General features: G+C 36.2%; 1 protein-coding gene across 1 annotated transcript in view; it reads left to right on the top strand.

Annotated features, from left to right (window-relative positions):
- Window positions 1–2,917: 2,917 nt before the first annotated feature.
- Window positions 2,918–17,611, top strand: part of DICER1 (dicer 1, ribonuclease III) — a gene marked incomplete at both ends in the record, with an annotated part of 36,246 nt that continues 21,552 nt past the window's right edge. The window contains 10 exons of the mRNA XM_079536717.1: window positions 2,918–3,061; window positions 3,905–4,067; window positions 4,511–4,641; window positions 6,028–6,162; window positions 6,960–7,120; window positions 7,740–7,908; window positions 9,873–10,345; window positions 13,609–13,741; window positions 15,343–15,585; window positions 15,683–15,837. Of these exons, the coding sequence (XP_079392843.1) occupies window positions 2,918–3,061; window positions 3,905–4,067; window positions 4,511–4,641; window positions 6,028–6,162; window positions 6,960–7,120; window positions 7,740–7,908; window positions 9,873–10,345; window positions 13,609–13,741; window positions 15,343–15,585; window positions 15,683–15,837 (1,907 nt within the window). The remainder of the gene's footprint in view (window positions 3,062–3,904; window positions 4,068–4,510; window positions 4,642–6,027; window positions 6,163–6,959; window positions 7,121–7,739; window positions 7,909–9,872; window positions 10,346–13,608; window positions 13,742–15,342; window positions 15,586–15,682; window positions 15,838–17,611) is intronic.

Below are 17,611 nucleotides of genomic sequence, written 5' to 3'. Positions count from 1 at the left end.
TGCGAACTTTTCTTTGAGTATACATTTTTTTTTTAAACTCTGTGAGATGATAATACTTGATGGCAGGCCTTTCGTGAAGATAGACAGAAAACAAATCTGTGGCTTAGAATGTGTGATGTTTCACAGGATCTTCCAAAGCAAGCTGAACCTGTGTGTAAGTGAATCTCTGTGCTCCTTACGGTGAGGTAGCTAAGCCTACTATCATTGTCATGGAATCATATGTAGAAAAGAATGTAAGCTTCTTTGTGAATGGTAGGTCATGCATTTGGTTGTGAGGGAAATAGTCTCAGAATAAGCTTGTGTTTGTTCATGAAGTTATGTTTATGGTGTGGAAAAGAAAAGCTTAAGTGGAATAATAGAAAAGGCACTGCTGATCCAAAATGCTCTATAAAATTGAAGTGACTGGGCATAAATATAAGAATGATTGGGCGGTTACCCTTGGAAACATAATACATATTATACTTTACCTGGTCCATCCCAGCCTTGAGCAACTGTAATGGCTGTGACCAGGTTTCCTTTAAAAACAATCAAACAGGAAAAAAAAATAAACAAGAACAAAAACTATCCTTCCACATGAATTGCTGTATATAAGTAGGAAAAGTGCTGAGGCAATTTCAGTGAAATGTTGTTGTCATGAGGAAGACTTCTATGTTCTCCAAAGAAATCTGTGTGTTTCCAAATAGCATGGCACTGATTTGATTATAAGGAAGCTAGAGATATTAGAGCAGAGCCTTGTCTATTACCTTGTGTGAGGGAGAGAAACTTTCAATAGTCTCTCTGACTGTCATGCACTTAAGCTGCCTGTTCACAGAATCACAGGGTTGGAAAGGACCTCAGGGATCATGAATCTCCCACTCCCCTGCCACTGGCAGGACCACCAACCTCCCCATTTAATACCAGACCAGGCTGCCCAGGGCCCCATCCAACCTGGCCTTGAACACCTCCATGGACGGGGCATCCACAACCTCTCTGGGCAGCCTGTTCCAGCACCTCACCACTCTTTAAAAAAAAAAAAAAAAAAAAAAAAAAAAGCTTTGATAGCACCCAGGTGCTTTCTGTCAGTGGCTGAAAATGATTATATCCCAATGCAGTCCTCATGTGGGACTGATATAATTGTATTAATTACATAATGATTAACATGAGTACATATGATGTGCAGACACTTAGATCAGAATGTCAAGAATTACCACCTTTACTACACACAAATGTACATAGCACATGCACTTTTTTTTTTTTTTTTTTTACTACTTGTTTTACTTGACGTAGTGCTACGGAAACTTCAGTGAAAGAACAGCCGTAGGGCTGGTTGTTCCAAATGGGGATTCAACCAAAACATTTTCTGGTCTGACTGGATTTAGACAGCATGTAGAGTTACTAGTTTGATTGTTAGAACAGAACCTGTGTGTTCTTGTATGCAGTTTGAAATGTATAAAAGCAATTTTAGAATCTCCAGGACTCTTATATTACATCTGAAATGAAAAATGATGTATTTCTGATTTTATGATGTGATAGCCTATGTTGTTTTGTATTTGCAACTAAACAAAGCAATATCTTTTTTTGATTTAAAGAATCTAAAGGAACTCAGGCTGAAACAATAACTTAAATTCCAGAATTGAGAAAGTAAATGAGAAGTACTTGTAAAATTTGCATGTTTGGAGGTTCATCCAAAAGTAACTGGAGAAATTGGCTAGAATCTCAAAAGCGTTCTTTAGTACATCCTTTAGAAACTACATGCTTTTTCTTAAACTTTTGAATATATTTCTTCTTTCTGGTATCTTCTCACCCTGACAGTTTCTCTGTAGCTGAAATTAAAATATAAGACTATATTCCTGCAATATTAATGCACTCCTTTTGGTGAAGAATTTTTTTTTTAATAGAGAAGGAAGAGTGGTGATTGCTGAGCCAAAGGTGAAGTTTACCCTCTTTCACTTAGCATTTTTCTGAATGTTTGTCTTCAAAACAGTGATAGATTCTTATAGTGGTCTCAAAATTCTTTCCCAGTGCACAATTACAAAAGTTAATTTTCCTGTAGTATAGAACAGTAGGAACATTTCTGTACAATAAGGTTATAATTCATTCAGTTCTATAGGAAAAAAAATTGATTATAGGTTGATAATTCCTGAAAAATATGAAGCATTTCTAAAATAGCCAGTGATGAGAACTTCGTAGACCTCCAATAGGAAGCTGTTTTCTAGTACATAATTGTCATCAAACTGTTACTTAGAGTATCTTTCTGGAAACTGGTGGTCTATCTGGCAAGGGACCCATTTTCCATTAGCACTTACGGTCATCATCTGTAGTTATTTATTAAATTTCTGCTTATTCTTCTACCAATTCTGATAAAGTTATCTGTTTCATTGACAACGTGTTCTTACGAAGCTCCTCTTCTTTTTGCTTTTGGTTAGAATGAAGTCCCTGTTCTGTGCGTTTATGTGTATGCAAATCTTTGGTTATAAGACTTACTTGAAAATGCAAAACGTGGTAGATTTGCTTGTTACCTCTGATCTTGAAAATCGTTTTTCTTTCCTGAAGTTGAAGCAGCTTTATATTTTCAATGTGTTATTCAATAAACTTTAAAAGGAGATTTGTTAGAATGCAAGGGGAACTTTATCCTGAAGTGTCCAAGTGCCTAAAGTCAGCTTTGCGCATAAAGCAGCTTTTTTTTGTTGTTGTTACTTTGTTAAATACACCTCTTGAAGTGGGAAAGTTCTTTAAGTGCAAAATTGAAGTGTTCTGCTGAAAGTAATGAGATTGTAGCTCTTACTGGAAGTAAAAAATAAAGTAGAATTATGTATCCTTAGATTCTTTTGTTTTATTTTTTCCTTCATATTATAACGGTATCTAATACCGTTTTGCTTTCTTCCATAGTAGGCTGTGCTGGAACAAAAACGCAATGACAGAAACACTGGATGAATGAATGAAAAGCCCTGCTTTGCAATCCCTCAGCATGGCGGGACTGCAGCTCATGACCCCTGCTTCCTCCCCAATGGGTCCTTTTTTTGGACTACCGTGGCAACAAGAAGCAATTCATGATAACATTTACACGCCAAGAAAATATCAGGTACTAGTGATAATACTTTTTTTTATAACATTACTATATTAGTGAAAATAAATCTATGAATTTAATAGGAAAAAAAAGCGGAGCAGATGGGAAAAGTCTACAGTTGTACGTAGTCCAGGCATGTGTTTCTTACAGCTCCACCTGTTGGGACCTAGTTGTCCCTTTTTTTACTAGCTAGGATGTGTTCTGCTTTTGTGATAATTCCTATTGTCCCTTCTCAATTTGCTTTTATGAATCAAAATTTTAAGCTGAATATTCTCTTTTTCTTTGCAAGGTGTTATTAGGGATAAATACCCTAATCTTGGCGTTGTGCAACTTGATCATACGCTTACAGTCACATCTCCAGACTTGATTTTGATATGCCCACTAGTGAAAGTAGCTTAGTAATGTCAGAAACTCTGTCAGGGTACTCTGATTTTCATTTTGTTACAGAAGCTATTCCTGAATTCTGGAATTTCAGTTCTCTGTGTGCCCCGCAGAGATGCCTGAAAGCTAGAATTTGGTTAATATTACTGAAAAGGGGTTTTATCACCTTGAGTAATGTACTTGCGTGTTTGGCTGAACTAATACATAGAATTAGACTGAAAAGCTCTAGCATGTAGCTTCAAATAGTTTTGAGGAGAAATTTAGTTTTAGAAGATAAACTGTACAGTGTGCATTCATATTTTTTGGGTGAGTGACTGTACCTTTGTTATGAAAGAATAGTGTTGGTTCTTTGGCATTGGAAAGAGTTCTGCAAGTCATGTTGACCTGTCTGTAGTTTGTTTACCACCTGTATTGTTATTTTTTGTCAAATTTTATCCACTTTGCTGCAAATAAGAGCGTTGTTGTTTTTAAACCTAGGTTGAACTGCTTGAAGCAGCTTTGGATCATAATACAATAGTCTGTTTAAACACTGGCTCAGGGAAGACTTTTATTGCAGTACTACTCACTAAAGAGCTGTCCTATCAGATCAGGGGGGATTTCAACAAAAATGGAAAACGAACTGTGTTCTTGGTCAACTCAGGTAAGAAGAAAAATATACTAAGTTGCTGAATATGCTAGTTCTGTTGTCATGGGACAACTCCTTAATAGAAGTTGTGTGAAAACAAATTTGGGAGAAAATTTTGGCTGAAGCCCTTAACAGCAGGGATAATAAACTGATCAAAGAATGTGACACCTTTCACATTTTGCTGATTGTACACTCAATACAACCTCTTTATCTCTGGTATCTTTTATTTCCTGATTTAAAATAAAAGCATTAAATCAGAATTGCTGTGCAGTTAGCAGTTTATCTCCTAACTGTAGTTTTGTATGGAGGTAGGTTGCCATGTACCCCAGTTTAAGATTAGCCTAATCTGAAGATTGTACTATAAAGCATGGTGCTAGTATTAGGGCAAACATCTTGAAAATTAATGTATGAAAACACCTTCATGAGATTGAGGATTTTTGTCTGTTTTTATTTTTAAGCAAATCAAGTTGCTCAGCAAGTATCAGCTGTCAGGACACATTCAGATCTTAAAGTGGGAGAGTATTCAAGTTTAGAGGTGACTGAATCGTGGACAAAAGAGAAATGGAGTCAGGAATTCTCTAAGCATCAGGTAATGTATTAAGTATAAATGCAAACAGAGTCTACAGTTAGACCAGATGAGAACTGCTAATTTTCAGTTATACCTAAACTCTTCTAACAAATTCAGCATGCTAGTAATATGTGTATACTAATTTTGAGGCAAAACATGTATAAGAGGTACTCAGGTTGTTGTAAAAAGCTGTCCTTTTAATCCTTTTTTTTTTTTTTTTTTTCAAGTCTCCCTGTCTTGTGGTCAAAGATGATAACTGCATAAGAAATTTTTAGTGTACATATTGTACTTCAAACATCACTAAAAATGTCACAGAATCACAGAATCACCTGGGTTGGAAGGGACCTCAAGGATCATGTAGTTCCAACCCCCCTGCCTAGCAGGGCCACCAAACATACACATTTAGATCAGGTTGCCCAGGACCCCGTCCAACCTGGCCTTGAACACGTCCAAGGACGGGGCATCCACAACCTCCCTGGGCAGCCCGTTCCAGGGCCTAACCATTCTCCTTGTAAAGAACTTCCCCCTAACATCCAACCTAAATCTTCCCTCCTTCAACTTGGATCCATTTCCCCTAGTCTTGCTATTGTCAGCCCTTTTGAAGAGTTTACTCCCCTCCTGGGTGTAGTTCCCTTCAGGTATTGATAGGCTGCAATGAGGTCGCCCCGCAGCCTTCTCTTCTCCAGGCTGAACAAGCCCAACTCCCTCAGCCTGTCCTCATAGGGGAGGTGCTCCAGCCCCCTAATCATCTTAGTCGCCCTCCTCTGGACCCTTTCCAAAATCTCTATGTCTTTCTTGTACTGAGGGCTCCACACCTGGACACAGTACTCCAGATGGGGCCTCACAAGAGCCGAGTAGAGAGGGACAATCACCTCCCTGTCCCTGCTGACCACCCCTCTCCTGATGGAGCCCAGGATCCCATTTGCCTTTCGAGCTGCCAGAGCGCACTGCTGGCTCATGTTAAGTCTCTCGTCCATCAGGACCCCCAGGTCCTTCTCTGCCGAGCTGCTCTCAAGGACCACTCCTCCCAGCCTGTACGGGTGCCTGGGGTTCTTCCGGCCCAAATGCAAAACCTTGCACTTTGCAGTGTTGAACCTCATTAGGAGGTTCAACACGGCATTCCTTGACATTCCTTGACATGCTTTTTATTTCTGCCTTTTTGAGTAAGCTTTAGTTCTGTTGTCCTTGAACCATTTTTTCTGTATTTATTTTACCTTTAGTGAAACATTTAGTGATGGCCAATGAAGTATATCTAGAGAACTTAGACAGATAAGTAGATGGAGTTAATATTTGCTAATATTGTCAATACTATCAAGTGTGATGTACAGAAGAGCTTTTTCACTTTACTGTGGCCTAAGACAATTTGTACTCTTTTTATATTGATGCTTTTTTTTTTTTTTAACTTAGGTTCTGGTTATGACATGTCATGTTGCTTTGACTGTTTTGAGAAATGAGTATTTATCCCTGTCAAATATTAATCTACTGGTGTTTGATGAGTGCCATCTTGCAATCCAGGACCATCCATACCGTGAAATTATGAAGGTTAGTTTTGTACTGTGTGAACATTTCAATACTTGGTTGCAGAGCATGGGTGAGGCTGAAGGGTTGAAATGAGGAAACGAGTCAGTTTTTGCTATTGAAGAATAACATCAATGGAATCATGGTTTAGCATGCCTTTGGGCTGGATTTACTGTAATGAATTAATACTTAACTCATAATGAGATATTATAGAAAAGCAATGTAATTTACTTTGTAGTGATCAAAGAAAAATCTGGTGTTAACCTGGACTTCGCAAATTAAGGGAATTCTCAAAATTATTGTTAAAAATGTTAGGGAATGAGATGTATTAACTGGTTTCTGTATTTCTTAAAATACTGATTTTTTAAAATGTTTATAGGGCTTTTGAAGGCATATTGTTAGCTTCATGAGGTATTTGTTGGATGTCTTTCCAGATCTGTCATTAGGTTTATCAAATCATGCGTGCTTTTATTTTTTTGGTATGACTTTAGTTTTTTCATGGTGTATAAGCATTATGATATGTGTTTTATTGTAAGCATGACAAAGCTATCTTGTGTAATACGAATTGTTTATTTCTTTAAATATTTTCTAGATGGAAATATTTATCTTGAAACGTGGTTGCTGTTAAATGTTCTTCAGTTCTGTAGGTTTACTTCCAGGCAATAGAAGAAAGTATTTACTGAACATTTGATTCCCTTTCCAGTACACGCTATTCAATACCAGTTTTCAACTAAGCATAGAAACTTTGCTGATCTGATAGTAGGCTTTCAGAATGGTGGGAACAACTGTTTGAAGGTACTTCATTCTGATTTGCTTCACAGATCTGTGAGGATTACCCATCTTCCCCTCGAATCTTGGGATTAACTGCTTCTATTTTAAATGGGAAGTGTGATCCTGCTGAGTTAGAAGAGAAGATAAAGAAACTGGAGAAAATATTAAAGAGCAATGCTGAAACTGCAACTGATTTGGTGGTCTTAGATAGGTATGTTGTTATGCAGTTATGGCTATTTAATTGACTGCCTTTTTTGTTTAGTAAGGAACAAACTGTTATAAACATTTGCTATTTTAAATCTTAGCAAAGGTTGTGTGTATGTGATACCATTAGCTCTATGTGAGGTGAGGACAGAAAGGTGAACATATAAAATTGCTTTTTGGGTAACCAGTGTTAAAGTACATCTTAAAGTTAAGTAGAAAGTCTACTTGACTCTAATATTCAGATTTTATGTTGTTGAAGAAATAAATAGAATTTACATCACAACTGTTTTACTTGTTTGGCATGTAAAAAGAGGAAAAGCTAAAGTGAAAGTTGTGGTCAAATGGATTCAGTGTGCTTTGGCTTGGATATTCCAATATTTGAAGTGTAGGTAGTGATACTAACCTCATTTTTAGGAAATTAACATTAGACAGATTCATATTTTTATAATGAATCAATGTGGTATATATGGAGAATTTTTGTTGTTTTTTTTTATTAAATATATATTTAAGTTTGTAATCGTTCATGGTGGGGATAGAAATGTATTTGACTATGCTTCATACTGCCCTTGCTATTTGCCATATAACTTTAACAGGCTGAAATAACCTGATCTTTGCCCTCAATTAAGATATACTTCTCAGCCATGTGAGATTGTTGTAGACTGTGGACCATATATTGACAAAAGTGGATTGTATGAAAGACTATTAAGGGAATTGGATGAGGCACTTCATTTTCTAAATGACTGCAACATATCTGTACATTCAAAGGAAAGAGATTCTACGTTAATTTCTAAACAGGTAAGGTTGTAAGCTGTATGAAAACCCTGTGGAATTGAAGTCTTACTATTTTTCTTTGCAGCGTATATTATGTTACAGAAACTTTCTGAGTTAGCCTGGTATATCTGAGCAAAAAGACTTCTAATTTTCATGTTCTACTAACAGTGCAGATCTTTTCATAAATTAATGGAGCTTGAATGTCAACTATTCATATGTAGTGTTCAAACGTAGATCAAAACCTCATGTGGTTTGAGAATCCTGTATTCAGATTTGCTTAAGGCACAAAACATCCTGCACCATGATTTCTGAGGGCAAGAGTCTTAACATCTTTGGATAAGTCGGTAGGAAAAGAGAAATTATGCCACAGGAGTTATTAGGAAAAGCAGTGCACAGTTGTATTACAGAATGCTGAGTGGGAATTGAGGTATAAAATCCAACTAGCTCTACAATTTCCACAGTTTATTCTAGTGAGAACAGTATGTGACTAGTGGAATGAAACTTTAGCCTCAAGCTTGCCCCTTGTTTTTGTGCAGGATGGCAGAGTAGAATATAGGTGGCATGGTTTGAACAGAGACTTGTTGCACATGGGGTGTGGAGTCCAGAAACCATTTTTTTTTTTCCATTGAGATTTGGAATTGCATCCTCAAGTGCAATTGTGCAGGTATTAAGTTAAAAGTGAATTATTTCTATAACCATCTGTGATGAAGTTGGAGAATGTGTTTCTCTTTTCATCTAAAAGTACTTTAGTTTAATGTTTCTAGAAACTCAATATTCTGGCAGTTAAAGACTACTTTGGCCAGAGAGGGGGATAGTAAGTAATTCAGTCTATCTTTCTACTTCTCTGTAGTTTATCACATCTGCTTGTAACTTTTGTTCTAGACTTAAAATGCAGTAGGGCAAAAATTCATAAGGAATGTTGAAATCCCAATCCCAAGTATTTGCACAATCCAGAATAGCGAATTAACTGCTGTGCTTCTAATGTACATTGCCCTCTGTGCTTCTTCCTGATCCAGTAGCTCTACAAGAAGATGGAGGCACCTATATTAAGAAAAATAAATCAATTTTCCATTTGATGTGGGTAGAATCAACCCTCTGTCTATTAATTAGAATTTGTTTAGGAAACTTTTACTCTCAAGTCTCACAGATAATAAACTTCAGGGAATATAGTATAAAGAAGGCAACTTGTTCTGTGTTTTCTTGCAAGAATGGAAGAAGGAAGGAAAACTAGAACAGCAACTGAAAACTGATATTCTGATTGTTTTGAGATACTTCCATTGTAATTAATATGTGTAGTTCATCAGTATACTTGTATGTTATTTGTGTATTTCATTAGTTGTTTAATACTGGACCACTTGATTCTGTGGGAAGAAAAAACTTGTCATCAGCTATAATGCTGTTTGTACTCCAGTGTCTTTGTTATTTTTTCCAAGTAGTAAATAGTCCCATTTTTTTCTGTTCTGCCCACACACACCCTTTTTCCTTTGAAAGACTTAACAGAACTATGCAATTTCATGTTAGGTATTTTTGAAAGCTTGACAATTATCGCTAATGAATGAAGTAAGAAGTACCTCGTAAAGCATTTATCTTATTAGTTTTGTGTTAAACATAACAGATAATACTTTTGCTTTGCTTATTGAGCTGCCTCAAGAAGTATTCCCATTTTTAGCACAATTATCTGAAGCTAATTTCAAATAGTAATTTCATCAAATTGCAAAATACTACTTAAACTCTTTTGAGGCTCAGAAATGTGCAGAGCTCAAAGTTGAGGTTTTGCGATTTAGGAGGGGGAAAAATGGCTCCATTAAATACCAATATTCCCAAGGTTGCCTTAATGACAAAAGCCAACCTTAAATATCAAATAGATATTTAATATAGAACGTATCACAATATTCATAAGCACTATGATGTGAGGAACCAGAGCTGTCTTACGTGCATAACTTATGAGTGTATTCTTTTGAACTGATACTTGAATTCATCTGTTGTAGATATTGTCAGACTGTCGAGCTGTGTTGGTTGTTCTGGGACCCTGGTGTGCAGATAAGGTAGCTGGGATGATGGTGAGAGAGCTACAGAAGTATATCAAACATGAGCAAGAGGAGCTGCACAGGAAATTTTTATTGTTTACAGACACTTTCTTAAGGAAAATACATGCACTCTGTGAAGAGCATTTCTCACCTGCCTCACTTGACCTGAAATTTGTAACTCCAAAAGTAATAAAGCTGCTTGAAATTTTGCGCAAATACAAACCATACGAACGGCAGCAGTTTGAAAGTGTTGAATGGTATAACAACAGAAATCAGGATAATTACGTATCGTGGAGTGATTCTGAAGATGATGATGAGGATGAAGAAATTGAGGAGAAAGAGAAGCCAGAGACTAATTTCCCATCTCCTTTTACGAATATTTTATGTGGAATTATTTTTGTGGAAAGAAGATACACAGCAGTTGTTCTAAATAGGTAAATCTTCTTTAAAAACAAAAAAAGGCATGTTCGGCTGCCAGCACGTGGATGTTTATATTGTGAATATGGAAGGAATTGTCTTTTCTTTTCAGAACTCTATTTAAAGTTGCATTAGGAAATTATACTAGAGCTGTGTCAAGAAAGAATAGCAACAACAAAAAAAATAGGTTGTGTGTGGATGGGGAGAGCAAATGTATTTGAAAATTGTACTCAAGGGTTCACTCTGGACCTGAGTTTGCAATTTGATTTGTGTAGAAGATGAAATATTGTACCTTAACTGTAAAATAAGAGTAAACTTATTTGTATTAATTGGTCTTTATATATTTGGAATGGATGCTGGAAATTTCTCTAACTTACTGAGTGCTATACTTCTGGAAATGTTACTGTTAGCTTACTAAATCATGTTATTACATGATACAGGCCTGCAGAAAAGCAAATTTATGCTTGCCAGAATTCCTCTGAAAGTTTACCAGTACTACACTAAGCACTTTCCTGCAGTATTCACCAAGAAAACTAGGAATCCTGGAATTTTTGCCAAGATATACTTTGGAGTAATCTCATTCCTTATCAGTTCTATTCCTGAGTATGATCAATGATAGATATAATTAACATTCTTAATTCTTAAACACCATTTGACACAAACTGATTTATATCTTGGGGGGAAGGGAAGGTGTAGGGGTTTTTCTTTTTTGGTAGTGTGCTAAATGTACTTTGCAGTCTGCTTATTTAGTTCTGGATAACTCTGAATCTGATGCTTCTGTTATCTTTTACCTGACTGAGTAGTTTGAGTTGCATAATATAGTCTTTGATCTACAGACTTGCCTATGTGTTTTTTGTGCCCTTTTTTGTTAACCTTTCTACATTAAATATGTTTGTATAAATATGCAATATAATGCAAATCATGTACTTCAGTGGAATTAATGCTCCTGAAGAAATAACTTTGAAAGATTATGACATTTTTTGCAAAGTTGAGATGGGTGTTTCACTACTGGACAAGAACAGAATTGTTAAATTTCAGCTATCTGTTAAACTACAAATCCTTTAATTTCCAGCTTTTTTCATCAGGTGTTCTCGTAGACAGACTTATGTGCTATTAGTATATATTGAGTGCAGACACCTACACTCAGTCTCAGAATTCCTGGAAGATAAGCAGACTTGAGCTGGTTGACAGAAGCCTGTAGGCCTTCTATGGAGATGCTTAAGTTCAAGGGCCTCTGCTGACTGCAGCTGTATGTACAGGAAGAGGTACTGTTTCCTGAATGAGGAAGCCATGAGAGTTTGAACTCGTGTATCTAAACCTCTCAAGCTTCCAGTGGATCCAATATGGATCAGAACCAACTTGAGATACTGTCAATTTAAACAAAAATCTATATTATGGTAAAGCAAACTTCATAAAATAGTATTATAGTCATGTAGTAGTTCATGATCTAAGGAAGGGCAACTCTTGTGGAAAGCATTGGGCTTTGTAGAAGTAGGTCATTTTGTTTCCCGCCCTTGCCCCCTGAAGCAGTAATTAGAGCTGATCTTTCTTTGGAGAACTTTGGAGAACAGCAACAGCCACTGTTGTAAGTACTACAACAGGCTAACAAACAGAAACAAAACCAACAAATCTCCCCTCAGAAACCAACATTTTTATTAATACGACACAGCTGATGAAGCTCTTTTGTTTTGTCTGTATAATTGAGTCCTGTTCTGAAAAGGAGCTTAGAGGAGCTAGAAATCACTTCCTAAAGCTCAGTATCCATCCATTTTCATTGAGGTGCCTCACAGCTTTCCTAGAGGAGGATCTGAAATTATCTCTTTGGAAAATGGTGCCTGTTAGCTATCACTACTTGTGTTTTCTATTAAACCATGAGGTTAAAGTCTTAAACATTTCTCGAGCTTTCCAAATATCTACACAGTGGCATGTTTATTCAGTTGCTTTTGATTTCTCTCAATTTCTGTAATGAGTGGGACACAAAGAACATTTCAGTTCAGTAGTAGTTGCTCTTGAAGCTACACAGCTTGGTAGAAATGCCACACAGAAAAATTAAAAATAAAAGAAGTGTTACAGTTGTAACTCCTAGTTTCTTAGAATGTCTGTTGTAAGAGCCTAGGCTGCATACAAAAAATGAATCTGTTCAGCCTCAAGCTATTAAGAGCAAATTTCAGTACAGGAGGAACCTTCTTGTTTTTTTTCTGTAAGGATACCAAGCTATTTGTGAGTTTTCCATTATCTTATTTTCCCTGTCCATTACAATTTCAACACAATACAAAGGAAGGAAGTTTTCTAGGTGCACATAAACTATTAAAATCAGTGACTTGAGTAGTACGTACTCCAGTGGGAGAGAGAGGAAGGAGAGCATAGCCGTTTTCCATTTGATTGGCAGCAGCTAGCTGGCTATTCAGTCAAGGTGCAACAGGGAGGGGTTGGAATTACTGTTGGAGGTATATGGAGGCAGGCTTTCCTTGGACAGGAGGAAAACCTCTTAATGAAAATGAGGGATGTACTGTAAGAACTGGTACTGGGATGGCTATACTGAGATATGCAAGAGATATAATTTTGTTAAGAACCCTTGGTTTTATTGGTTCTGTTGTCAGAAAGCTGTGTGGCTGAGAAATTCCATACTCTCTCCATGCTGAAAACAGGTCAACTAAGGGTGCTACAGCATTAACAATTACTTTGATTGAGCAAGCTAATCATGCTTTTAAATCCACAAATACATTATTCTAGATTCAGTGCTTTATTTATGCAAGCAATTTTCTCTCATCTGTGAAACCAAAGCATTGCCAAGCGCAGCCTTTTTTACTTCTTTCTATAAGCTGAAGACAGATGTAGAAGAAGAACACTGAATGAACACTGTGTATTCAGGAAACATACTTTTTTGAGGGAGCAATTAAAGGTATTTCTGCTAGGGTCTGTCCCTTACAGAAAGTGAGCTAAAATGACATGAGTAGAGAGTTTGTTAGCAGGAAGCTTTAGAGTAGTAGCTTGGTTCTAAAAAAATCTGTTTTCTAGCCATGTATTTTACCATGATGGTTCTAGAATGTATATGATACATACATTTGTATGCTGTGTATGGTCTGTCTTTTATTATCCTTGCAAAGGCTTTCAGTAAATCTAGTGTTTTAAGGAAAGAAGGCTAGCTTATATTTTAGCATAATGTTTAATTTTTGCACTTCCACATTTTTATTCATTTTTAAATGAAGCTATTGCAAACAAAAGATTGTCTTCCATTGTCTGGCTTGTGTGACTTCTAAAAAGCACATGATATTTTTAGGTTGATAAAAGAAGCTGGCAAACAAGATCCAGAACTGGCTTACATCAGTAGCAATTTCATAACTGGACATGGCATTGGCAAGAATCAGCCTCGTAACAAGCAGATGGAAGTAGAATTCAGAAAACAGGAAGAGGTAACTTCAAGAAAAATAACTGAAACTAGCAGTAACTTCAGTACTCTTCTTACACACAGAATCTGGAAACAGTCATTAGAATTTTGGGGAATGCCTGTGGTTTTATAGATATGATTGCTAATTTGAGGTACAGATGTTCTTCATAAAAAATAACAGATGTTTAGATAAATTGTATGTCACATTGCACAAACAAAACTTCATGTAAAAGCTTTATTTAAAGTGATGCTCATTTCTTGTCAGGTCATTAGCCATCTTTTTTTTTTTTGTTTTTTTCCATTGCATTAATAGTATAGTAATACTATACAGCAAATTAAAGTTCCTAGCATTTTTAACAGTCATTAGGTTTCTTTTGTTTATTTTTGCTAAAAGAGCATTTGTTAAATCTCTAAACTATATCAATGTAAAACTCCATGGTTCGAGCACGTAAGGTTTTTGGAGATCAAATGCATTTTTCTCCCATCTGGGCTGGGTTGTCAACTTTCTGACTTTTGTGATGATATTGTTATCTAGTACCTTTTTTTGAAATCATTGTATGCTTTTATCAATTTGGCCTCTTACATGGTGAGGAGAGAGTAATGTTGAAGTCAGACTTCAAAAAAATGCATAGTAATGCAGCAACACCAAAATTTTAACCTAATAAAGCTCCTGAAATGTAGTAGGTCAGGAGTTTAATAGTGAATGTACTTAAAGGAAAAAATGTTATGTCTTATAAAAGTAATTAAGTTAATCAAGCCTAATAAATATCTAATAAAATCACACCTTTTTTTCAATATAAGGATGCAAAAAAAGACACTTCTGTCATCCAGAATATAAAGTCTTTTCAAACTACCATGGGCTGAATCCTCTAATGTAGGATAGCTACAGTGATCATACACTGCTTGTATTAAAACTTAAAATCCGTGAATGTTGATGGCATCAATTATTTAACAAATTTAAAATATATAGTCTTTAGTATTATGGGAGCCTCTCTGTATACATTATCATGGGGTAGTCTGTAGAAACTTTTTAGGTTTCTTAAGACGTTTACTTCTTTTCTTGAATTTCAGATCTAACTTGTCACAGCTCCTAATATTCCTGAAAATATTCTTTATGCTTCTTCTGACCTTTTTTCTTCCCTATTCTCCAGGGGAAAAAAAAATAAAAAAATAAAAATCCTTATTGGTTAGAAATATTAAAAATAGAAGTACCAACTCTAGAATGTGTTGATCTTTTATTTCCATCCCAAAAGAGTATGTTTCAGCCACAGAAATAATTTTTAGGAAGAAAAACCACTCTCCTGAAGGCAGTATTTTATTATATTGTATTTTAAAAATTTAAATAAATAGGTGTGATGCTTTTGTTGCCTGACAGTAGATCCTTAGAGTTGCTTAATTCCTCATATCAGGTGTAATTCCTAAAAATCTGACTACTCTGATAAAATAGCCTTGCTGTGTCTTGTAAATACTAGTAACTTTATATCTGCATACTTAATCAAGTTATTTGAATGTCTGATCAATTCCTCTTAGCTCTAATAGCTTATTGATGAACTGAGTAATGCAAATGGTGACAGATCAGTCTCTCGATTTGTTGTTGTCTCAAATTTGTCTTCCTTACTTTTACAGGTTCTTAGAAAATTTCGAGCACATGAGACCAATCTTCTTATTGCTACCAGTATTGTAGAAGAGGGTGTTGACATACCAAAATGCAATTTGGTGGTGCGTTTTGATTTGCCCACGGAATACCGTTCCTATGTGCAGTCAAAAGGAAGAGCTAGAGCACCAATTTCCAATTACATAATGTTAGCAGATACAGACAAAATTAAAAGTTTTGAAGAAGATCTTAAGACATATAAAGCAATTGAGAAGGTATGTGGTCAAAGGACTATACCTACTTTTATTAAATTAATTGCAATGTGTTTTAAAGGAAAAATCTTTTACCGTGTTCTGTTCTTGAAATGTTAAGATCCTGAGAAATAAATGCTCGAAATCTGTTGATACCAGCGAAATGGAAACTGAACCCATTGTTGATGATGATGATGTGTTTCCACCCTATGTGCTGAGGACAGATGAGAACAGTCCAAGGGTTACTATCAACACAGCTATTGGACACATAAATAGGTATGAGGGATGTTCACTTTTACTACTTTTCTATGAATAGAAGTTCATTACTCTGTTTTGCAACAGAAGAATATAGACTTGGGCATTGTGCACATTTCATCTTGGAAATCTTGACAGGGTGTTCCAAAGAAAATTGTTGTGGAAGTTCGAAAGTATGGTTTGCTTTTTTTCTCTTTATTCTACAGAAATTCTAACTCTGGTAATGAACATAATAACAGATTCCTGCTTAATTAAAATCATCCTGTAGATAAAAGCTGCCCTGAAAACATTTAGTTTTGAAACAGGTAGCAAGATTGTTTTTTCTCTTAATAAGGTAACATTGAAAACCAATAAGTGGCTTACTAAAACTGTAGTAAAATGTTCCAATTGTAAAATTCACTCTTACAAAGTCTATGTGTTGTTGTGTTGGAAAAAAAAAAAAACAACAATGCTTTAAGCTGAACATAGTACCATTCTGCTAGACTGGAGAGTGTGTTTCCAAGGGAACTAGCCAATAGTATATTAGTAAAGTTATGGTAGCTAGAAAAGGCCTTTAGCGACAGCATAAGGTGAATGTTAGGACCCTCTTCCAAAAAGGCAAACAGAAGGAGCCAGAGAAGTACAAGACTGCTCAGCTGTTTAGTATGAATCCTTTTGGAACACGTTTCCATAAGTGCAAAAAAGTGGTGATTGGCAACAGCCAACAGTTTCGTCAAGAGCAGCTTTTGCCTGTCTGAACCTGTTGTTTCATGTGTGATGATGTGCTTGACTCTGTGAACAAGGGGAAAGTAGATCACGTAAAATCCTTCTATTAACTAAAGCTTTTGATGTAATTGCCATAGGACATCAGCAGACAAATTTACATAGATACAGATCATTTGAATGAGTTGCCTGGCAAATGAAATTCAGCAAAGCAGTCAGATTGAGACGGAGTGTAATGGTAGACTACTCAAAGTGTATCTGGCATGTGGTTATGTGTGGTATTGTTCTTGAGTCATGAGAAGGTCCAGTGCATGTCACTGTCATGGTTGCATAACAAGTTCCTTGACACATTTGATCTTGACATGTATTTGAGAAGCAGAGAATGTGATTACAATGGAGGAAAGGTCTGGAGATAGAGAAAAAGATGAATGGAAACTCTGGTACATAGGATGGAATAGTGTCATAGAGTTATCTCTGGATCTGTCTGTGTCCATGATCGGAACAGCCTGAAAAAGAGAGGGAGGCGTGGGAGGAAATGTCAAAGGTTTACGGGGCTGGTTCAGCCCAGTTCTGTGACTAATGGGGAAAGAGGACCCACAAACTTGTACCCAGGGAAAGTGAGAAAAAGTGGAAGGGTAGATAGATGGGTGATGGGCCTAAAAACAAAATAGCGGCAACAATCTGAAGAGGAAAGCTAATTTACTAAATACAATATCGAGATGCAAGATAATGCTATATAATTGGAATTGAGGCTTATAAATAAAATAAAATTAGTGAGAAAGTGTCCAAAACTGAAGGCCTTACTTAAAGCTGAAAGAGAGATGGCAAGGGAGCACACACTGCCAAGACAAGAAGCAAAAAAAGGGGCAGTCTCGTGAGTTGTGAGCAGTTTTAGGTTTCCATCTGAATGGAAAATGCAAAATCCTCTGGAGCATGTAGTTCTGAGAACTGGGTACTTGGAAAATCAGCAATCCATGGAACTGAAGCATTAGCTTTTTAACTCCAATACTTTACATGATGTTATGATGTGCAATACTGATAACAAAAATCATAAACCCATGACATATAGTCATTTTTACAGTAGTTGTCATTG

The sequence above is a fragment of the Tetrao urogallus genome (assembly GCF_951394365.1).
Source record: "Tetrao urogallus genome assembly, chromosome: 6".
Classification (NCBI taxonomy): domain Eukaryota; kingdom Metazoa; phylum Chordata; class Aves; order Galliformes; family Phasianidae; genus Tetrao; species Tetrao urogallus.
This window is presented reverse-complemented; position numbering and strand designations above follow the sequence as displayed.